Here is a 23279-nt window from a genome sequence, read left to right as displayed (position 1 = left end):
CCACTCTGGAGACGCTGGCAGAACTCCGTCTGGGCAAATACTCCTCCATCCGACATCCGGCCATTCTTCCCCACGTCCACATATAAAAAATCATAGTGTGCCGACACCACCGCCATTAAAACAATACTGTGGAACCCCTTATAATTAAAATAATATGACCCCGAATGGGGTGGTGGCACAATGTGGACATGTTTCCCATCTATAGCCCCTCCACAATTGGGAAAGTCCCAACGGCTGGCAAAATGGGATGCCACAGTCTGCCATTCCTGTGGCGTTGAAGGAAACTGGGAAATCAAACAAGAAAACCAAAATCAATTAATTTTGAAGCTAACATTGCAAGAAAATTAGACAATTAAAAACATTATTCCCCAGCATCAGTATAACATTCAATAATTTAATTGTTCTGGAATAACTAATATGGAAAGGCACACTTATCAGATTGCTCACCCCCTCTGATGGAACATTGATTACATTTTAGGGGGTTGTGAAATCCCTAAAAAAAATTACTTTTAGGACACGCAGGAATTTAGGGACTAAAAAGGCTACAAGACTGCAGTTGTCGCACTCTGCAGGTGCAGTTGCTAACCAGCTTACAGTAAATGAGGTAATGTAAAAAGGCATTCATGTTGCAAGGAGTACACAATCACATGCAAGGGCAATTAATGAAAACACTTTGAGGCTTGCATATGATTTGATGATGGAAATCAGCAGAGCTTCTGCTCATTTACTAAAGCACTGGAACAAATGCACTTGTAGAGTGCACATGCATTTTGCAAAGTGCAACATATATTTGCTTTAGACAAATCAACACCACAGAACATTCCAGCAAATTTTAACGAGGGTGGGGGTGGGGGGGTTGTGAAATCTAGATAATTGCTCATTAGCAGCACACTATTTGGAGTGAGTTTAGGTGGGGGGGGGGGGTGGGGGGGTTGTGAAATCTAGATAATTGCTCATTAGCAGCACACTATTTGGAGTGAGTTTAGGTGGGGGGGGGGGGGGGGGTTGTGAAATCTAGATAATTGCTCATTAGCAGCACACTATTTGGAGTGAGTTTAGGTGGGGGGGGGGGGGGGGTTGTGAAATCTAGATAATTGCTCATTAGCAGCACACTAAATACACTCAAACAAAATACATTCCAAATGAGTAGACTAGGTGGATATGTTCCCATCACTTCATGCTGGGAAGGTTATTGAAGGAAAATATACATGCATGACAAAAAATAACAGGAAAAAATTCCAGCATGTGTGAGGATAAAAAGGGGACATTCACACCATATTGCAATGATGGTAAGTAGTGTTTGAAGCAAGAAATACATCACATTATCAAAGATTACATAAAAGAACATGTGATGCTAATAAAAGAAAAATATCTTACCTTAATATAGTCCTTCTGCAGGACCTGTATGATGGCAGAACAGGTCTCTGGGATAATGATCCCCAGAGCCTGGGGGGAGATGCCTGTCGAGAACTTAAGGTCCTGCAGGCTTCTCCCTGTGGCCAAATACCGCAAGGTAGCGACCAGCCTCTGCTCCGGAGTGATGGCTTGCCTCATGCAGGTATCCTGCCTGCTGATATAGGGGGTCAGCAAAGCCAACAAACGGTCAAAAACGGGGTCCGTCATCCGGAGAAAGTTCCTGAAATCCTCAGGATTATTCTCACGGATCTCACGGAGCAAAGGCATGTGACAGAACTGGTCACGCTGAAGCAACCAATTCTTGGTCCATGAACTCCTCCTCGCCCTGTTCATGGACTGGTCTTGGGCTGAAGAATAAACTACAGCACCAAGCACATACAATGCACGAGCTCTACGACGAGTACGTACAGGTAACATGGCTTCAAAACGGTCGGCTGGTCAGAACGCACTAAACAGAACGCACTGAAGAACAGCAAGGCCTGTGAAGAACGACCTGAAAATCAGGAACGAGCGGCCAATAAAACAAAGATTTCTCAATGCCAACTGACCAAACGCACTGAAAAGCAGATACAAACCTCACAAGCACAGACTGAACAACAGTTAAAACGAACTGAAAAATACGAGTCTCACAAGCGCGAATCGTCTCTCACCAAACTTCTACTAACACGAGATAAACACGAGATTAGCAGAAGGAGCCCAAAGGGTGTCGTACGGGCTATTGAACTTCCGTTTTATAGTCTCGTCGGACTTGGTGTACGTCACCGCGTACTAGGCTGTCGTACTTTTGTGTGGTCGTGTGTGCGCAAGTCCGTTCGTAAGAAAGTCTGCCGCAAGTCCGCCGAAGGTACGTCGGAAGTATGTCGGACAGGCTGTCGGACTTTTGTAGACGAAAAGTCCGACCGTGTGTACGCGGCATAACAAGATTGCCCTGTATTTGGCTCCATCCATCTTCCCACCAACTCTGATCAGCTTCCCTGCCCCTGCTCAAGAAAAGCATCCCCACAACATGATGCTGCCACCACCATGTTTCACGGTGGGGTTGGTGTGTTCAGAGTGATGTGCAGTGTTAGTTTACCGCCACACATAGTGTTTTGGTTTTAGGCCAAAAAGTTCAATATTGGTCTCATCTGACTAGAGCACCTTCTTCCTCATTTTTGCTGTATGCCCAACATGGCTTCTCACAAACTGCAAAGGAGAATTCTTATGGCTTTCTTTCAACAATGGTTTTCTTCTTGTCACTCTTCCATAAAGGTCAGATTTGTGGAGTACACGACTAATAGTTGTCCTGTGGACAGATTCTCCCACCTCAGCTGTGGATCTCTGCAGCTCCTCCAGAGTTACTATGGGCCTCTTGGCTGCTTCTCTGATTAATGCTCTTCTTGCCCGGCCTGTCAGTTTAGGTGGACGGCCATGTCTTGGTAGATTTGCAGTTGTGCCATACTCTTTCTATTTTTGGATGATGGATTGAACAGTGCTCTGTGAGATGTTCAAAGCTTGGGATATTTTTTTATAACTTAACCCTGCTTTAAACTTCTCCACAACTTTATTCCTGACTTGTCTGGTGTGTTACTTGGCCTTCATGATGCTGTTTGTTCACTAAGGTTCTTTAACCACTTCCCGACCAGCTCACATACATATACGGAGACAGGTTGGCTGTCCTGCGCAAATCGCCATATATGTACGGCGGGTCCTCTAAGAGCCATAGCAGGTACGTGCCCGCTGCACGGCGGGGGAACCTGATGCGCGTGGCTGGCGGTCGCGATCGTGGGCATGAGGGCCAGAACAGGGATTTGTGTATGTAAACACTCAAATCCCTGTCCTGACAGGGAGGAGAGACAGATCGTCTGTTCCTACTAAGCCAGATCATTGTTCCTACTAAGTAGAAACAATGATCTGGCTCCGCCGCTGCAAGGCGGAGCACCCGATGCGCGTCACCGGCCTCCCACGATGACGGGCACGAGAGCCAGAATGGGGATTTGTGTGTGTAAACACATAAATCCTCGTTCTGACAGGAAAGCAGAGACAGATCTGCTGTTTGTAGTAATTACAAAGTGATATGTCTCCTCCCCTAGTCAGTCCCATCCCCCTACAGTAAGAAACACACCTAGGGAACACACTTAACCCCTTGATCGCCTCCTGTAAACCCCTTCCCTGCCAGTGACATTTACACAGTAATCAGTGCATTTTTTTAGCACTGATCGCTGTATAAATGTCAAAAGTGTCTGATCTGTCCGCCGCAATGTCGCAGTCCCACTAAAAATCGCAGATCGCCGCCATTACTAGTAAAAAAAAAAAAATGGCATAAATCTATTCCCCATTTTTTGGAGAAGCAATAACTTTTGTGCAAACCAAACAATATACGCTTATTGTGATTTTTTCTACCAAAAATATGTAGAAGAATACATATTGGGCTTAACTAATGAAGAATTTTTTTTTGGGGGGGGGGATATTTATTATAGCAAAAAGTAAAACAAAAAGTTTTTTTTAACCAAAATTGATTTTTTTTTTTTGTTTAAAGCACAAAAAATAAAAACCACAGGAGATGAGCAAATACAACCAAAACAAAGCTCTATTTGTGGAAAAAAAGGACATTGATTTTGTTTGGGTACAGCGCCGCACGACCGCGTAATTGTCAGTTAAAGTGACGCAGTGCTGTGTCACAAAAAATGGCCTGGTTATTAAGGGGGCAAATCCTTCCGGGGCTGAAGTGGTTAACAAACCTCTGAGGGCTTCACAGAACAGCTGTATTTATACTGAGATTAAATTACACAAAGGTGGACTCTATTTAGTAATTCGACTTCTCAAGGCAATTGGTTAGATTTTAGTTAGGAGTATCAGAGTAAAGGGGGCTGAATACAAATGCACGCCACACTTTTTACATATTTATTTGTAAAAAAATATGAACAAAATGTATAATTTTCCTTCCACTTCACATTATGTGCCACTTTGTGTTGGTCTATTACATAAAATCACAATAAAATACATTTACGTTTTTAGTTGTAACATGACAAAATGTGGAAAATTTCAAGGGGTATGAATACTTTTTCAAGGCACTGTATATACCATACCTGTGGGATCTTTCTAGATTAGAAGTTGGAAATCTCTGTAGTAGACACCGCTACAATACGCTAGTATGCAAATCAGGACTTCTGCTCTTTTTCTGACTTTCCTGATTTGCATACATGTTCCAGGTGACTAAGGCCCCTTTCACACGGGACGGATCTGTGTTGATCCGCCCCGTGTTTATCCGCTGCTCAGCGGGGATCGCTCCGCTTTCCCCAGCTGAGCCGGCAGATGACAGGGCGGGACCCGCACACTGTGCAGGGACCGCCCTGTCAGATCTCCGCTCTCCCCTATGGGGGATCGGAGGAACACGGACCGTCTGTCCGTGTTCATCCGATCCGCTCTGCAGACGGATAGAAAAATAGGATTTTCTTCCGTCCGCAGAATCGGACGAGAGCGGAGCCGGACAACATCGGGTGTCAGCGGATGTACATCCGCTGACACCCGGTATCCCATAGGGATGCATGTATGTCCGTATTTCATCCGAAAACGGATGGATGAAATACGGACATACGGTCCGCATGTGTGAAAGGGGCCTAAGAAAGTAAAAAATGTACAGAATGTCCAATATATCCAAATGAATCCAGCACAGATCAGCTCTCTTATATACAACTAACAGTTAAAATTCTGTATTCCTCACCACAGGAGACAAAGGGGACCCTGGAGTATCTTCCTTGTATAGTAAGTTCAACCTTTCCAATGGGATTCTATTATTTCTGCATCTGTCATTTGATCAAAGTATCTGTGATATTAGTAAAAGAAAAGTATCCAAAAATCCTCCTAATGGGAAATATAAAGCCTGTTTAAAATAAATAGTTTCTTTACCTTTTTTTTTAATCCAGTGGTCCTTTTCCAGAGTGGGGGGTCATGTCTATGATGTCTGAGAGTGGAGGTAGAGTGACGTCAGTGGCGGGGAGGGGGAGGTATATGTTCCCTGTGCTTCAAAGCTGACTATGGGACTACAGGCATGCCGCCCATCTGCACAGTGTCCTGCAGCTCAGATCAGCAAGCAGTAACGATCAAACTGACCACATTGGCACAGATCTACTTCCGTGCTTGAGTTGGTCAGTATGCTGCTGGAGGTGAAGGGATCGCCAATTATTTGCTAAGAAATCAAGAGTGCAATGGCAAAATAAGATACTTATACCACATACTTTATTATTATTCTATCATGTCTTTAATCTCTGACCGTCTCCTCTATCATGTCTTTAATCTCTGACCATCTCCTGTAGCATGTCTGCAGTCTCTGACCATCTCTGACCATCTCCTCTACCATGTCTGCAGTCTCTGACCATCTCCTCTACCATGTCTGCAGTCTCTGACCATCTCCTCTACCATGTATGAAGTCTCTGACCATCTCCTGTAGCATTCCTGCAGCCTCTGACCATCTAATCTATCATGTCTGCAGTCTCTAACCATCTCCTCTATCATGTCTGCAATCTCAGACCATCTCCTCTATCATGTCTGCAGTCTCTGAACATCTCCTCTATCAAGTCTGCAATCTCTGACCATCTCCTCTATCATGTCTGCAATCTCTGAACATCTCCTCTATCATGTCTGCAATCTCTGACCATCTCCTCTATCATGTCTGCAATCTCTGACCATCTCCTCTATCATGTCTGCAATCTCTGACCATCTCCTCTAGCATGTCTGCAATCTCTGACCATCTCCTCTATCATGTCTGCAATCTCTGACCATCTCCTCTATCATGTCTGCAATCTCTGACCATCTCCTCTAGCATGTCTGCAATCTCTGACCATCTCCTCTATCATGTCTGCAATCTCTGACCATCTCCTGTATCATGTCTGCAATCTCTGACCATCTCCTCTATCATGTCTGCAGTCTCTGACCATCTCCTCTAGCATGTCTGCAATCTCTGACCATCTCCTCTATCATGTCTGCAATCTCTGACCATCTCCTGTATTATGTCTGCAATCTCTGACCATCTCCTCTATCATGTCTGCAATCTCTGACCATCTCCTGTATCATGTCTGCAATCTCTGACCATCTCCTCTATCATGTCTGCAAACTCTGACCATCTCCTCTAGCATGTCTGCAATCTCTGACCATCTCCTCTATCATGTCTGCAATCTCTGACCATCTCCTGTATCATGTCTGCAATCTCTGACCATCTCCTCTATCATGTCTGCAGTCTCTGACCATCTCCTCTAGCATGTCTGCAATCTCTGACCATCTCCTCTATCATGTCTGCAATCTCTGACCATCTCCTGTATCATGTCTGCAATCTCTGACCATCTCCTCTAGCATGTCTGCAGTCTCTGACCATCTCCTCTAGCATGTCTGCAGTCTCTGACCATCTCCTCTAGCATGTCTGCAGTCTCTGACCATCTCCTCTAGCATGTCTGCAGTCTCTGAACATCTCCTCTATCATGTCTGCAGTCTCTGAACATCTCCTCTATCATGTCTGCAGTCTCTGACCATCTCCTCTATCATGTCTGCAGTCTCTGGCCATGTCCTGTAACACATTTGCAGTCTGACTACAGTATATCCTGTAGCATATTACATATAAACTTGTTGCATCACCAAACAAAAATTGTGCATTCATTATCCAAATTAAACCACCAACTGATATATCACTTAAGTGTCAGCGCTGTAAACACTATTGTGCAATCAGTATACCGTGCAAACAAAATTATGCATAAATCATAAACCAGAACAATGACAAAACAAGATGTTCTTCCAATACACAAGGAAGCTAGGATATTGGGGTTAATTTACTAAAGGCAAATCCACTCTGCACTACAAGTGCATTTGAAAGTGCAGTCGCTGTAGATCTGAGGGGAAGATCTGAAATGAGGGGAAGCTCTGCTAATTATATCATCCAATCATGTACAAGCAAAAATGCTGTATTTTATCTTCCTTGTGTGTTCCCCTCGGATCTACAGCGACTGCACTTCCAAGTGCACTTGTAGTGCAAAGTGTATTTGCCTTTAGTAAGTAAAACCTATTGTCTTATTCACTTATAAGGAATGGGTGATCAGTACATCTCAGACTAAATATTATTTTTTAGAACTTCTCAGATGCCAAAAACTGCAAGGAAATCCTACAGCAGGGTGAAATTCTAAGTGATTGGTACACCATAAACCCGGATGGCAAGAAGCCCATGAAAGTGTTGTGTGATATGGATACTGATGGAGGAGGCTGGATTGTAAGTGATCAGAAGATGGAGCATCAATGTAGATAAAGAAAAAAAAACAAACAAGATGTCATTCTTAAATGTTAAAGTTGAACTAAAATTAAAAAGTGAAGATTTGTTAATGATATACAGTTGCAATAAAAAGTATGTGAATGATATGGATTTCTGCACAAATTGGTCATAAAATGTGATCTGATCTTCATCTAAGTCACAACAATAGACAATCACAGTCTGCTTAAACTAATAACACACAAAGAATTAAATGTTACCATGTTTTTATTGAACACACCATGTAAACATTCACAGTGCAGGTGGAAAAAGTATGTGAACCCCTAGACTAATGAGATCTCCAAGAGCTAATTGGAGTGTGGTGTCAGCCAACTGGAGTCCAATCAATGAGATGAGATTGGAGGTGTTGGTTACAGCTGCCCTGCCCTATAAAAAACACACACCAGTTCTGGGTTTGCTTTTCACAAGAGGCATTGCCTGATGTGAATTATGCCTCGCACAAAAGAGCTCTCAGAAGACCTACGATTAAGAATTGTTGACTTGCATAAAGCTGGAAAGGGTTATAAAAGTATCTCCAAAAGCCTTGCTGTTTATCAGTCCACGGTAAGACAAATTGTCTATGAATGGAGAAAGTTCAGCACTGCTGCTACTCTCCCTAGGAGTGGGCATTCTGTAAAGATGACTGCAAGAGCACAGCGCAGAATGCTCAATGAGGTGAAGAAATATCCTAGAGTGTCAGCTAAAGACTTACAAAAGTCTCTGGCACATGCTAACATTTCTGTTAGCGAATCTACGATACGTAAAACACTAAACAAGAATGGATTTCATGGGAGGATACCACAGAGGAAGCCACTGCTGTCCAAAAAAACATTGCTGCACGTTTACAGTTTGCACAAGAGCACCTGGATGTTCCACAGCAGCACTGGCAAAATATTCTGTGGACAGATGAAACCAAAGTTGAGTTGTTTGGAAGAAACACACAACACTATGTGTGGAGAAAAAGAGGCACAGCACACCAACATCAAAACCTCATCCCAACTGTGAAGTATGGTGGTGGGGGCATCATGGTTTGGGGCTGGTTTGCTGCATCAGGGCCTGGACGGATTGCTATCATTGAAGGAAAAATTAATTCCCAAGTTTATCAAGACATTTTGCAAGAGAACTTAAGGCCATCTGTCCACCAACTGAAGCTCAACAGAAGATGGGTGTTGCAACAGGACAACGACCCAAAGCATAGAAGTAAATCAACAACAGAATGGCTTAAACAGAAGAAAATACGCCTTCTGGAGTGGCCCAGTCAGAGTCCTGACATCAACCCAATTGAGATGCTGTGGCATGACCTCAAGAAAGCGATTCACATCAGACATCCCAAGAATATTGCTGAACTGAAACAGTTCTGTAAAGAGGAATGGTCAAGAATTACTCCTGACCGTTGTGCACGTCTGATCTGCAACTACAGGAAACGTTTGGTTTAAGTTATTGCTGCCAAAGGAGGTTCAACCAGTTATTAAATCCAAGGGTTTACATACTTTTTCCACCTGCACTGTGAATGTTTACATGGTGTGTTCAATAAAAACATGGTAACATTTAATTCTTTGTGTTTTATTAGTTTAAGCAGACTGTGATTGTCTATTGTTGTGACTTAGATGAAGATCAGATCACATTTTATGACCAATTTGTGCAGAAATCCATATCATTCCAAAAAGGTTCACATACTTTTTATTGCAACTGTATGTCGTATTGACAGCAATAACTGTGCTAATGAATTAGAATTACCAGTTTCAGCTCAGCCTCATTTAATCGGCCAAGAACCCTGATGTGTTTCACCTGGCTAGGGCTTAGTCATAGACGTAAACCTAGCCCATTGAAACATGCGAGGTCCAGTGTCAGGCCGGGGTCAGTACCAGGGAAACAGGCAGATAGTAGTCAGAGGCAAGCCGAGGATGGTATCCAAAATTAATTGAGCAAGGTCAGGAACTAGTCGGGTCAGCAACGGGAGATCAGTCAGCATAAGCAGAAACACAGGAACAAAGGTCATGGGGAAGCTGAAGAACATCCAGCAATTAACAAACAACAGCGTCAGTGGCGGCTGGTGAAGTTTTAGGATGGGGGGGGCGCCAGACCCCGCCCTTCCTTTTTGACCCCTCCCACTTGGTGAAAATGGGAGTGGTTTCAGCGAAATAGTGGGCGTGGCTCTAAGGTGGTGTGGTTAGCATCTGAGATGAATGAGGGATGGAGGGAGAGAGGGATGGAGGGACAGCAGGCCCAGATCCTACACAACAATAGAAATATGTGTATTCTAGAAAGTTTAACAATCAGCAGATAAAGATATTCCAAACACCTGGTGTTAGCACTTCAATCATCCTGGCACCATGGTTGTTATGGTGTCAGGATAATTGAAGTGCATTAATTCTATTATTACATTGTAATATAAAATTAAATCATTCAACTCACCATAATGCAGAATCAGTGGGAGCCATGAGCGTGTCACTAGCCACATCGCCTGCCACCAGATGCCATCAAGTGTCTCCAGCGGAGTCCATCCTTACATGCAGCCTGTGTCCCATAAAATGCAGCCTGTGTCACACAAAATGCAGCCTGTGTCACACAAAATGCAGCCTGTGTCACACAAAATGCAGCCTGTGTCACACAAAATGCAGCCTGTGTCCCACAAAATACAGCCAGCTTGTGTCCCCCAAATGCAGTCTGTGTCTTACCAAATGCAGCCTGTGTCTCACCAAATGCAGCCTGTGTCTCACCAAATGCAGACTGTGTCCACCAAATGCAGCCTGTGTCCCCCAATGCAGCCTTGCCTGTGTCCCCCAATGCAGCCTTGCCTGTGTCCCCAATGCAGCCTTGCCTGTGTCCCCAATGCAGCCTTGCATGTGTCCCCCAATGCAGCCTGTGTCCCCCAAATGCAGTCTGTGTCTTATCAAATGCAGCCTGTGTCTCACCAAATGCAGACTGTGTCCACCAAATGCAGCCTGTGTCCCCCAATGCATCCTTGCCTGTGTCCCCCAATGCATCCTTGCCTGTGTCCCCCAATGCAGCCTTGCCTGTGTCCCCCAATGCAGCCTTGCTTGTGTCCCCCAATGCAGCCTGTGTCCCCCAAATGCAGTCTGTGTCTTATCAAATGCAGCCTGTGTCTCACCAAATGCAGACTGTGTCCACCAAATGCAGTCTGTGTCCCCCAATGCAGCCTTGCCTGTGTCCCCCAATGCATCCTTGCCTGTGTCCCCCAATGCAGCCTTGCCTGTGTCCCCCAATGCAGCCTTGCCTGTGTCCCCCAATGCAGCCTTGCCTGTGTCCCCCAATGCAGCCTTGCATGTGTCCCCCAATGCAGCCTGTGTCCACCAAATGCAGCCTTGCATGTGTCCCCAATGCAGCCTTGCCTGTGTCCCCAATGCAGCCTTGCCTGTGTCCCCAATGCAGCCTTGCCTGTGTCCCCATTGCAGCCTTGCATGTGTCCCCAATCTCGTGATTGCATAGACGTAGCGCTTCCCCTTAGTGCAATGTGTCCGGCGTCGCACTGTGTCTGGCGTCCGCACACAGTGCACTAAAGGACCTTTTATTGTTTTTTTTTTTTTTTTTAAAGGGCTGGTATTAAAAAAATTTTTTTTTTTTTTGACATTTTTTTTTTTGGTACTGCCTAGAGGGGGGGCGGCGCCCATGCGCCCCCTATGGACGGGCCGCCACTGAACAGCGTTTCCTTTAACCACTTGCTGACCGGCTCACGCACATTTACATCGGCAAAGTGTTTCATTCCTGCAAATCGATGTACCCATACGTCGGCTCCTTTAAGAGCCATAGCAGGCGCGCACGCACGCCCGCTGCACCCGATGCACGTCACCGGCCTCCCACGATCACGGGCACGAGAGCCAGAATGGGGATTTGTGTGTGTAAACACATAAATCCTCATTCTGACAGGAGAGAAGAGACAGATCTGCTGTTTGTAGTAATTACAAACAGCGATATGTCTCCTCCCCTAGTCAGTCCCATCCCCCTACAGTAAGAAACACTCACGAGGGAACACATTTAACCCCTTGATCGCCCCCTAGTGTTAATCCCTTCCCTGCCATTGACATTTACACAGTAATCAGTGCATTTTTTTAGCTCTGATTGCTGTATAGATGTCAATGGTCCTAAAAGTGAGTCAAAAGTGTCCGATCTATCCACCGCAATGTCACAGTACCACTAAAAATCGCAGATCACCGCCATTACTAGTAAAAAAAAAAAAATAATAATAAAAAGGCTATAAATCTATCCTGTAGTTTGTAGACGCTATAACTTTTGCGCAAACCAATCAATATACGCTTATTGCGATTTTTTTGCCAAAAATATGTAGAGGAATATCGGCCTAAACTGATGAAGAATTTGTTTTTTAAAAACATTTTGGGGATATGTATTATAGCAAAAAGTAAAAAATATTGTTTTTTTCTTCAAAATTGTCGCTCCTTTTTTGTTTATAAAAAAAAATTAAAAATGCAGAGGTGATCAAATACCACCAAAAGAAAGCTCTATTTGTGGGGAAAAAAGCACCTCAATTTTGTTTGGCCACGCAATTGTCAGTTAAAGCGACGCAGTGCTGTATCGTAAAAAAATGGCCTGGTCAGGAAGGGGGTAAAACCTTCTGGGGCCGAAGTGGTTAAAATAGGCAGCTTTGGCCTACAATATTTTATTTAAGGTCAAAGGGAGGAGCATAATCTGTCTTTAATGTATGCTCATCATGCATTTGACATTCAACATTGGTGTTGTTTGGGCAGGTAGTCTGTTCCCCTAGCATAGCAAACAGTAAAAGCAATATGAAACTATAGGTGAACTTTACATCCAATTTTCAGTCTGCCTAGCTAATAAACTGGGTGGCCGAAATGTAGTGAGTAGGGATGAGCTTCGTGTTAGAATCGAATGCATGTTCGACTCGAACATTGCCTGTTCGGTCGTTTGCCGAATTCCAAACGATATGGGCCGTTCGCGCCAAATTCGAGTGGCGCGTCACGGCCCATAATTCACTGCGGCATCGCAGTGCATTGCTGGCTGATTGGCCAAGCATGCACTATGACCCGCATGCTTGGCCAATCACAGCTCTGTCTGTACAGAGAGCCGTAATTGGCCAAAGCCAGGGTGGCTTTGGCCAATTATGGCTTAGGGGGTTTAGTACACGCCCCACACTATATAAGGCCCTGTGTAGTGTGTTCCGGCATTGAGAGAGAGATAGATAGACAGAGAGACAGTGTCATTTTGATTTAAGTTAGATAGAGTAGGCAGACGAGTCAGTTAGCTGCACTTACAGTGTTTTGTGTATATATTTATACATCCTAGGTGTTGTGTGTGTGTGTGTATATATATATATATATATATATATATACACACACACACACTGTATTCAGTTTAGCTAGATCCGTTCCTGTTATTCTCTTCCTACTACTGACAGGCAGGCATTTTTACAGTATTTACAGCTACCTGAAGAAAATTGCTGGTGTTCTTCTGATCCTATTAGTCCTATTAGCTACAGTATTTACAGTTAGTGTAGTGCGTCCTCTGCACAGTGTGCACCTAAAGCTACCTGAAGAAAATTTGTGGTGTTCTTCTGATCCTATTAGTACAGTACCGCAGGCAGCTGCAGTATTTACAAGTTAGTTTAGTGCGTCCTCTGCACAGTGTGCACCTAAAGCTACCTAAACAAAATTAGTGGTGTTCTTCTGATCCTATTAGTACAGTACCGCAGGCAGCTGCAGTATTTACAAGTTAGTTTAGTGCGTCCTCTGCACAGTGTACACCTAAAGCTACCTGAAGAAAATTAGTGGTGTTCTTCTGATCCTATTAGTACAGTACTGCAGGCAGCTGCAGTATTTACAAGTTAGTTTAGTGCGTCCTCTGCACAGTGTGCACCTAAAGCTACCTAAATAAATTTAGTGGTGTTCTTCTGATCCTATAAGTACAGTACCGCAGGCAGCTGCAGAATTTACAAGTTAGTGTAGTGTGTCCTCTGCACAGTGTGCACCTAAAGCTACCTGAAGAAAATTAGTGGTGTTCTTCTGATCCTATTAATACAACAGGCAGGCAGCTACAGTATTTACAGTTAGTGTAGTGTGTCCTCTGCACAGTGTGCACCTAAAGCTACCTGGAGACAATTGCTGTTGTTCTGCTCCTATTAATACCACAGGCAGGCAGCTACAGTATTTACAGTTAGTGCACTGTGTCCTCTGCACAGTGTGCACCTAAAGCTACCTGAAGAAAATAAGTGGTGTTCTTCTGATCCTATTAATACCACAGGCAGGCAGCTACAGTATTTACAGTTAGTGCACTGTGTCCTCTGCACAGTGTGCACCTAAAGCTACCTGAAGAAAATAAGTGGTGTTCTTCTGATCCTATTAATACCACAGGCAGGCAGCTACAGTATTTACAGTTAGTGTAGTGCTTCCTCTGCACAGTGTGCACCTAAAGCTACCTGGAGACAATTGCTGTTCTTCTGATCCTATTAATACCACAGGCAGGCAGCTACAGTATTTACAGTTAGTGTAGTGTGTCCTCTGCACAGTGTGCACCTAAAGCTACCTGAAGACAATTGCTGTTTTCTGCTCCTATTAATACCACAGGCAGGCAGTTACAGTATTTATAGTTAGTGTACTGCGTCCTCTGCACAGTGTGCACCTAAAGCTACCTGAAGAAAATTGCTGGTGTTCTCATACTAATAATACTACAGGCAGGCAGTTGATTCTACTAGCTGCAGTATCAGTATATATATACATCCCAGCTTTGTACAGATACATCTCACTCTAGGCCATTAGTATGTCTGAAAGGCCAACAAGGAGAGGCAGACAGTCACAAGCCAATAAAAGAGGGCAAGCAGGCTCTGTGTCTAGAGGCAACAGTGCTGGTCGTGGAGACGGTGCATCCTCATCAGCACGTGGCCGTGGGACACGCTTGTCCTTTTTTTCGGCAGCTGGCCGTGTTGAGCCGCAACATGCGGAAGACTTGGTAGAGTGGATGACCAAGCCGTCCTCATCCTCCTCATCCTCTCTCACCCAGGCTCAGGGTACTTTGGCAAAGCAGCTGCCAACGCGGCCTCTTCCCTCGGCTCAATGGCATCAGTCACTCCTTCCCTAGCCCCACCATGTCCTCCTGAGGAGTCCCCTGAACTGTTTGACCACAGGGTTGGGTAAATGTTCCAGGAGGATGCCCAGCCTTTTGAAGGCTCCGATGATGGTACCCAGATAGAGGAAGGCAGTAACGTGAGCCCAGAGAGAGGGGGTGCCCAAGAAGGACAGCAATCTGGCAGTCATGTTCCCCCAGCTGCAGCATACTGCCAGCTTTGCTCCAGTGATGAGGAGGGAGGGGATGATGAGGAAGTCACTGACTTCACGTGGGTGCCTGATAGGAGAGAGGAGGAGGAGGAGGAGGCACATCACCAACGAGGCAGGATGCCCTCCAGGGACCAGCTTAAGGGCAGCACACTGACTGCATCACACTGCAGAGCTCCGCAGGGCGCTGCTGTCTCTGCGCATTATTCCAAAAGTTCTTTGGTGTGGGCCTTTTTTGAGACGAGTGCATCAGATCCCACCACTGCTATTTGCAACATATGTCTCAAGCGTATCTCTCGTGGCCAAAACATCTCCCGCTTGGGCACCACATGCTTGACCAGACATATGTTGACCTGCCATGCAGTTCATTGGCAAGCGTACCTAAAAGACCCACACCAAAGAACAAAGAGGACCTCTCCTTGCTCCTCATCAGCTGGGATCTCCAACCCCACTATACCTTCAGTCCTCTCTGAGATCTGCACTGAGAGGAATGAAGGTGTAGAATTAGGTTTGTCACAGCCAAGTACTTGGGGGTAATCTGCTATCGGTACACCGACATCAGATTGTACCAGGCAAATTTCCCTACCCCAGCTGCTGCACCGCCGAAAGCAGTTCGCTCCCAGCCATCCACATGCCCAGCGGTTGAATGCTAGCTTGGCTAAATTGCTAGCACTTCAACTGCTGTCTTTTCAGTTGGTAGACTCTGCCCCCTTCCGTGAGTTTGTGGAATGTGCGGTTCCTCAGTCGCAGGTTCCCAAACGCCACTTTTTCTCACGGAAGGCGATTCCAGCTCTCTACCGGCATGTGGAAGGCAATGTCTTGGCCTCACTGGACAGGGCGGTAAGGTGCATATTACCAGCTGACTCATGGTCCAGCAGGCATGGACAGGGATGTTACCTATCTTTCACTGTGGACTGGGTGACTCTTCTGGCAGCTGGGAAGGATGCAGGACAGGGTGCAGTAGTGTTGGAGGTTGTTCCACCACCACGCCTCCAAAATACTACTAGTGGTGATTCTTCCACACCTCTCTCCTCCACCCCCTCCTCTTCTTCTTCCTCCATAGCCTCTTCCTGTGCTGATTAGACTTCAGAACCAGCGGTGCTCTGTAGGCATTCAAGGGGCTACGCAAGCACGCAGGAGAAAAGATGCCATGCGGTGCTTGAGCTGGTGTGCTTGGGGGACAGGAGCCACACTGGGGCAGAGATTCTGTCAGCTCTGCAGGGGCAGGTTCAGAGGTGGTTGATGCCATGCCAGCTTAAGGCAGGTATGGTGGTTTGTGACAATGGCACCAACCTCCTCTCCGCCCTCCGACAGGGACAACTGACTCACGTGCCTGTTTGGCTCACATCCTTAACCTGGTGGTGCAGTGGTTCTTGGGCAGGTACCCCGGCTTACAGGATGTCCTTCGGCAGGCCAGGAAAGTCTGTGTGCATTTCCGCAGGTCATATAATGCCAGTGCTCGGCTGGCTGACCTCCAAAAGGAATTTAACCTGCCCAAGAACCGCTTAATCTGTGACATGCCCACCAGGTGGAACTCAACGTTGGCCATGCTGCAGCGGCTACACACGCAGCAGAGGGCCATCAATGAGTACCTGTGCGACTATGGCACCAGGACAGGGTCAGGGGAGCTTGTTTTTTTTCCCCACGCCAGTGAGCCATGATCAGGGATGCATGCACTGTCCTGTCACCATTTGAGGAGGCCACGAGGATGGTGAGCAGTGACAGTGCATGCATCAGTGACACTGTCCCCCTTGTCCACCTGTTGGAGCACACGCTGCGTGGAATAATGGACAGGGCACTTGGGGCAGAACAGAGGCAGTAAGAGGAGGACTTCCTTAGCTCTCAAGACCCCCTTTATCCAGACAGTGTTCCTGCGTGCCCGCCGATCACACAGGAAGAGGACGAGGAGGAGGAGGAAGAGGAGGATTGTGTCAGCATGGAGGTGGAGCCTGGCACTCAGAATTAGCAGCAGTCTTTAGGGGATCATTTACAGTCCCAAGAAACCCATGGACTTGTACGTGGGTGGGAGGAAGTGGCTGTGGATCATGTCGTCCTTAGTGACCCAGAGGACTCCGGACCGAATGCCTCAGAAAACCTACGCTGCATGGCCTCCCTGATCCTGCAAAGTCTGCGGAAGGATCCTCGTATTCGTGGTATCAAGGAGAGGGATCAATACTGGCTGGCAACCCTCCTTGATCCACGATACAAGGGTAAGGTTGCGGAGCTTATCTTGCCATTGCAGAGGGAGCAGAGGATGAAACATCTTCAGGAGGCCTTGCAGAAAGGTCTGTGCAACGCGTTCCCAGAGACTGGGAGGTTACAATCTCCTGTTCCTGGACAACGTGTTGCTGAGGCTTTGGTCAGTCAAAGAATGAGCGGTGGAGAAGGTGGCCGTCTGACCGATGCGTTCAGACAATTTTTTAGTCCGCAGCCCCAAGGTATTATCAGTTCCAGCAACCATCGCCAGTGTCTGTTTTACATGGTGCAGGAATACCTAGGGGCAAGATCTGACTTGGACACCTTTCCCACCGAAAATCCTCTAGGTTACTGGGTCTTGAGGATGGATCACTGGCCAGAGCTTGCACAGTATGCAATTGAGCTACTGGCCTGTCCTGCATCCAGCGTTCTTTCGGAACGCACATTCAGTGCTGCTGGAGGTTTTGTAACCAATCACAGGGTGCGCCTGTCCACCGACTCGGTCGATCGACTGACCTTCATAAAAATGAATCAGTCTTGGATCACCACCAGCTACCAAGCACCTGATGCTGATGTAACCGAATATTTTTTTTGAAATGTCAGATCCCTTCAAGACTGCCTATGCTGATGCTGAGTGACTATCCTGTTATGCTGAGTGACTATCATGCTGATAGCTTGTAAGAGTATTTTTGGTTCTGGGCGCCACCACCAGTGGCTAAGGCCCAATTTTTCAGCCCCTGTTTAACAGGGGCGTGTAATTACAATTTTTGATTCAATATTTTGCAAGGAGGGTTTGTTGCTGCACTCAACTAGAGTATTTGTGAGGGGTTGCAGTGTTGTGGCACCAGCACCAGTGCCTAAGGCCCAATTTTTCAGCCCCTGTTTAACAGGGGAGTGTAATTACAATTTTTGATGCAATACTTTGCAGCAGGGCTCGTTCCTGCGCTCCAACTAGAGTATCTGTGAGGGTTTGCAGTGTTGTAGCACCAGCACCAGTGCCTAAGGTGGTTGCAGTGTTGTGGCACCAGTGCCTAAGGCCCAATTTTTCTGCCCCTGTCCAACAGGGACATGTAATTACAATTCTTGATCTAATATCTCACAGCAGGGCCCGTTTCTGCGCCCACCAAGAGTAACTGTGAGGACTTACAGTGTTGTGGCAACACCACCACCACCAAAGGCCCAATTTTTCTGCCCCTGTTCAACAGGTGCATGTAATTACAATTCTTCATCTAATATTTCACAGCTGGGCCCGTTCCAGCTCCCACCAAGAGTAACTGTGAGGACTTACAGTGTTGTGGCACCAGCACCACCATCACCAAAGGCCCAATTTTTCTGACCCTGTTCAATAGGGGCACGTAATTACAATTCTTGATCTAATATTTCACAGCAGAGCCCGTTCCTGAGCCCACCAAGAGTAACTGTGAAGGCTTACAGTGTTGTGTCAACACCAACACCTAAGGCCCCAATTTCTGCTGAGTATATAGGGCAGGCCCCTACTTTCAAACATCCAACTTACAAACGACTCCTACTTGCAAATGGAAGGAGACAACAGGAAGTGAGATGAAATCTACCCCTAGGAAGGGAAATTCTCTCCTGTAAGAGTTAATTTGGGAAAAACGTGTCTCCTTTCCACTGATGCTTTATTACCAAACCTTGTTTCACAAAAAAACCCAAATTGTCAAAAAAACATTTGTCATTGGGACACAAAGTGAGGTAAAATCTTCTGAAGAGGTGCACAGACAGCAAAACAAATGTCACAGGGGTGATAACCCTTCCCTATGTTTCCCAAAAAGCTTAAAAATAGATTTTTTGGCTGGAGCTACACTTTAAAAATGTACCTGTTCAAAATTACAAACAGATTCTACTTAACAACAAACCTACAGTCCCTGTCTTGTTTGCACCGCCTGTATACTGCTGTACAGAGGGCCTGGGGCCCCACGCCTTTCCTTTTTTTAATTTGGGTGCGGGGTTCGGGGTTCCCCTTAATATCCATACAAGACCCAAAGGGCCTGGTAATGGACTGGGGGGTACCCATGCCGTTTGTCTCACTAATTTTCATCCATATTACTGGGACCGGACATTACATTAAAGCCGTAAGCAGTTTTAAATGACTTTTATTCCTTTAAAAATGTCATTTTGTGCAGGGACTGTTCTAAGCACGGGAAACACGCACCCCCCAGGTACGATATTTAAAGGAATAGTTCACTTTTTTTTCACTTTAAGCATCATTAAAATCACTGCTCCAGAACAAACGGCTGTTTTTAAAACTTTTTTTTGCATTGATACATGTCCCCTGGGGCAGGACCCTGGTCCCCAAACCCTTTTTAGGACAATACCATGCAAATTAACCTTTAAAATGAGCACTTTTGATTTTGAACGTTCGAGTCCCATAGACGTCAATGGGGTTCTAACGTTCGCGCGAATTTTCGGTCCATTCGCAGGTTCCGATGCGAACCGAACCGGGTGGTGTTCGGCTCATCCCTAGTAGTGAGCTATTTCATTCAAGGAACCTAAATAAATCCATTATTTGTGGGGTGCTTGCCAAGGGTCAATGTTAATTTATTTTGTTGACTAAAACATTTTCGTCTACTAAATTAATACTATTTTAGTCGACTAAAATACGACTAAAACTAAAACCATTGAGATGACTAAAATACGACTAAAACTAAAATGGCATTTTAGTCAAAAGAGTATGACTAAAACTGAATTGAAATTTGACGTCAAAATTAATACCGGTCTATAGTGCATGTTCAAACCTAAATACCAAAAATAATAACATATTCGATTTTTCACTCCAGCAGAATAAAATGAGTTTGGAAATTGTAGAGAAATGCTTAAATAATGCATTACAATTTACCTACACCCATTCAATTTCAGACACCTAAAATTTGTTTTAGTATACTAAAATGATTTTAGTCGACGGAAATGTACTGGAGATTTATTCACTAAATACAACTAAAACTAAAACAATTGCAGAAGACTAAAATGGGACTAAAACTAAAATGCTATTTTAGTCAAAAGACTAAAACTAAATTGAAATTTGCTGCCAAAATTAACACTGCTAAGCATTCCTTTTCAGCTGTGGTATGAATGAGGTCTAGAAAATGACGGAGTCTGTTAAACAGAAAAATCAGTATACAGGGTAATGGAATAGGCAATGGTATCCTTAAGTGAGACACAAAAACCCAACCATCTGGCCGCTGTAATAACTTTCTGTATGTGCAGGTCTTCCAGAGACGTTATGATGGGTCTGTTGATTTTTTTCGTGATTGGAATTCCTACAAAAATGGCTTCGGGAGCCGCCTGACTGAGTTCTGGCTGGGAAACGACAATCTTCACATGCTGACGTCATCAGGTAACAACACTGCCACATGAGCATCTTCATCTCCCCTCCATCCCATCACAGCACATTTCTAGAGATACCCATAGACACTAGACGTACAAACTTCCCTCAAGTTTTGGTCTATGTGAGCTGGTACTTCAATCTGAATGTTCAGCATTTGCATACTTATGCTATGAAGAAGTGTAGAGGAACTTCTGCCAGAGACCTTCAAGAACCATAGTTCTAACAAGAATGGACATTATATTTCCCTCCTGAGCTCCAGGGATGTCTGGCACTGATTAAAAACATGAGATTGGTGCTCTAGCTGGCTTTAAAGTAGAACAGAAGGCTAAACATTTTTTTCATTTTGGGAGGGTTATAACTCCGGTTAATTTTTTTTTGCCATCTGTGTCCCCTTGGGTAGATTTTTAGCTTCAACATTATGTGAGAGAGAGTATCTTCAAAGTGACGTAAATTCACTCAGCATGGGACCCTGGAGCAAGTGGATATCACTGGGGTAGCAGTATCTATTTCAGCGATTTCCAGCTGCCGGGGGCATCGGCCAGGTATGGTGTGTGTATATATATATATATATATATATATATATATATATATACACACACACACACGGTATCTCACAAAAGTACATCCCTCACATTTTGTACATTATTTTATTATATCTTTTCATGTGACAACTGGCAACAAAAGTGAGTACACCCCTAAGTGAAAATGTTCAAATTGGGCCCAAAGTGTCAATATTTTGTGTGGCCACCATTATTTTCCAGCACTGCCTTAACCCTCTTGGGCATGGAGTTCACCAGAGCTTTACAGGTTGCCACTGAAGTCCTCTTCCACTCCTACATGATGACATCATGGAGCTGGTGGATGTTAGAGACCTTGCGCTCTTCCACCTTCCATTTGAGGATGCCCCACAGATGTTCAATAGGGTTTAGGTCTGGAGACATGCTTGGCTAGTCCATCACCTTTACCCTCAGCTTCTTTAGTAAGGTAGTGGTCGTCTTGGAGGTGTGTTTGGGGTCGTTATGTTGGAATACTGCCCTGCGGCCAGTGGCTTAGCGTGGGTTGTCAGCGCCCATGGCAAGGCAAGTAATTTGCACCCCCTAACCTGTGGACAATTTGCACTCCCTGAGTCCCTTCCCTTCCTACAATAATACTGACCTACCTGACCACTAATCTGATTCCTATACTGACCACCACACTATACTACTACACTATACAATACACTGACCTATCTCATTCCTATACTGACCCTTACACTGACCTACCCGATTCCTACATCGACCACTACACTACACACTGACCTACCTGATTTCTATACTGATCACTACACACCACACCAACCTACCCAATTCCTACATCGACCACTACACTACACACTGACCTACCTGATTTCTATACTGATCACTACACACCACACCAACCTACCCAATTCCTACATCGACCACTACACTACACACTGACCACTACACTATACAATCCACTACACAATACACTATACACTGACCACTGCACTACATACCACACCAACCTACCTGATTCCTATACTGACCACTACACTATACTACTACACTACCCACTACACAATACACTATCCACTGACCACTACACACTGATCTACCTAATTCCTATACTGACCACTACACTATACTACTACACAATACACTACACTATCCACTGACCACTACACTACACACCACACACCACTAACCAGTAACCACTAAACACCACTAACCACTACACACTGACCACTACACACCACTAAACACCACTAACCACTACACACTACAGACTGACCACTACACACCAACCACTACACACTGACCACTACACACTACTAACCACTACACTACACACTGACCACTACACACTGACCACTACACTACACACCACACTGACCAATACACACTACTACACCACACACTGACCACTACACTACACACTGACCACTACACACTGACCACTACACACCACTGACCACTACACCACTAAACACCACTGACCACTAAACACCACTGACCACTACACACTGACACTACACACTGACCACCACTACACACCACTAACCACTACACTACACACTGACCACTACACACTGACCACTACACACCACACTGACCACTACACACCACTACACTACATACTGACCACTACACATCACACTGACCTCTACACACCACTACACATTGACCACACTACACTACACACTGACCACTACACACTGACCACACTACACACCACACTGACCACTACACTACATGCTGACCAATACACACTGACCACACTACACTACACACTGACCACTACACTACACACTGACCACTACACTACACACCACTACACTACACACTGACCACTACACACCACTACACTACACACTGACCACTACACACCACTACACTACACACTGACCACTACACAATGACCACTACACACCACTAACCACTACACACTGACCACTACACACCACTAACCACTACACACTGACCACTACACACTGACCACTACACAATACACTACCCACAGACCACTACTACTCAATACACTACATACTGACTGCTACACAACACTCTACCCACAGACCAGTACACTACACACAATACACTATACACAACACTATACATACACTATACACTAACTTTCTGGCTGCTCCCTCTCCCCAGAACATATCTACTCCCCCCGGGCCGAGTGAGTCTCTTTTTTTCTCCTTTTTTTCTTCCATCTGCTCTGCCTCTGCACCGCTGACTGTCACACTGCCTGCCCTGGCGGGGACATGATGATCAGTGACCCGGACCGG

At 45.3% G+C, this 23279-nt stretch overlaps 1 protein-coding gene across 1 annotated transcript in view; it reads left to right on the top strand.

Moving 5' to 3' along the window:
- The window catches only part of LOC141108528 (ficolin-1-like), a 143235-nt gene that overhangs the window by 105530 nt on the left and 14426 nt on the right, over positions 1-23279 (top strand). Inside the window, exons 5-7 of the mRNA XM_073600210.1 lie at positions 5125-5160; positions 7521-7648; positions 20368-20497. Of these exons, the coding sequence (XP_073456311.1) occupies positions 5125-5160; positions 7521-7648; positions 20368-20497 (294 nt within the window). The remainder of the gene's footprint in view (positions 1-5124; positions 5161-7520; positions 7649-20367; positions 20498-23279) is intronic.

Source organism: Aquarana catesbeiana, linkage group LG09 (genome assembly GCF_042186555.1).
Source record: "Aquarana catesbeiana isolate 2022-GZ linkage group LG09, ASM4218655v1, whole genome shotgun sequence".
NCBI classification, from domain to species: Eukaryota; Metazoa; Chordata; class Amphibia; order Anura; family Ranidae; genus Aquarana; species Aquarana catesbeiana.
This window is presented reverse-complemented; position numbering and strand designations above follow the sequence as displayed.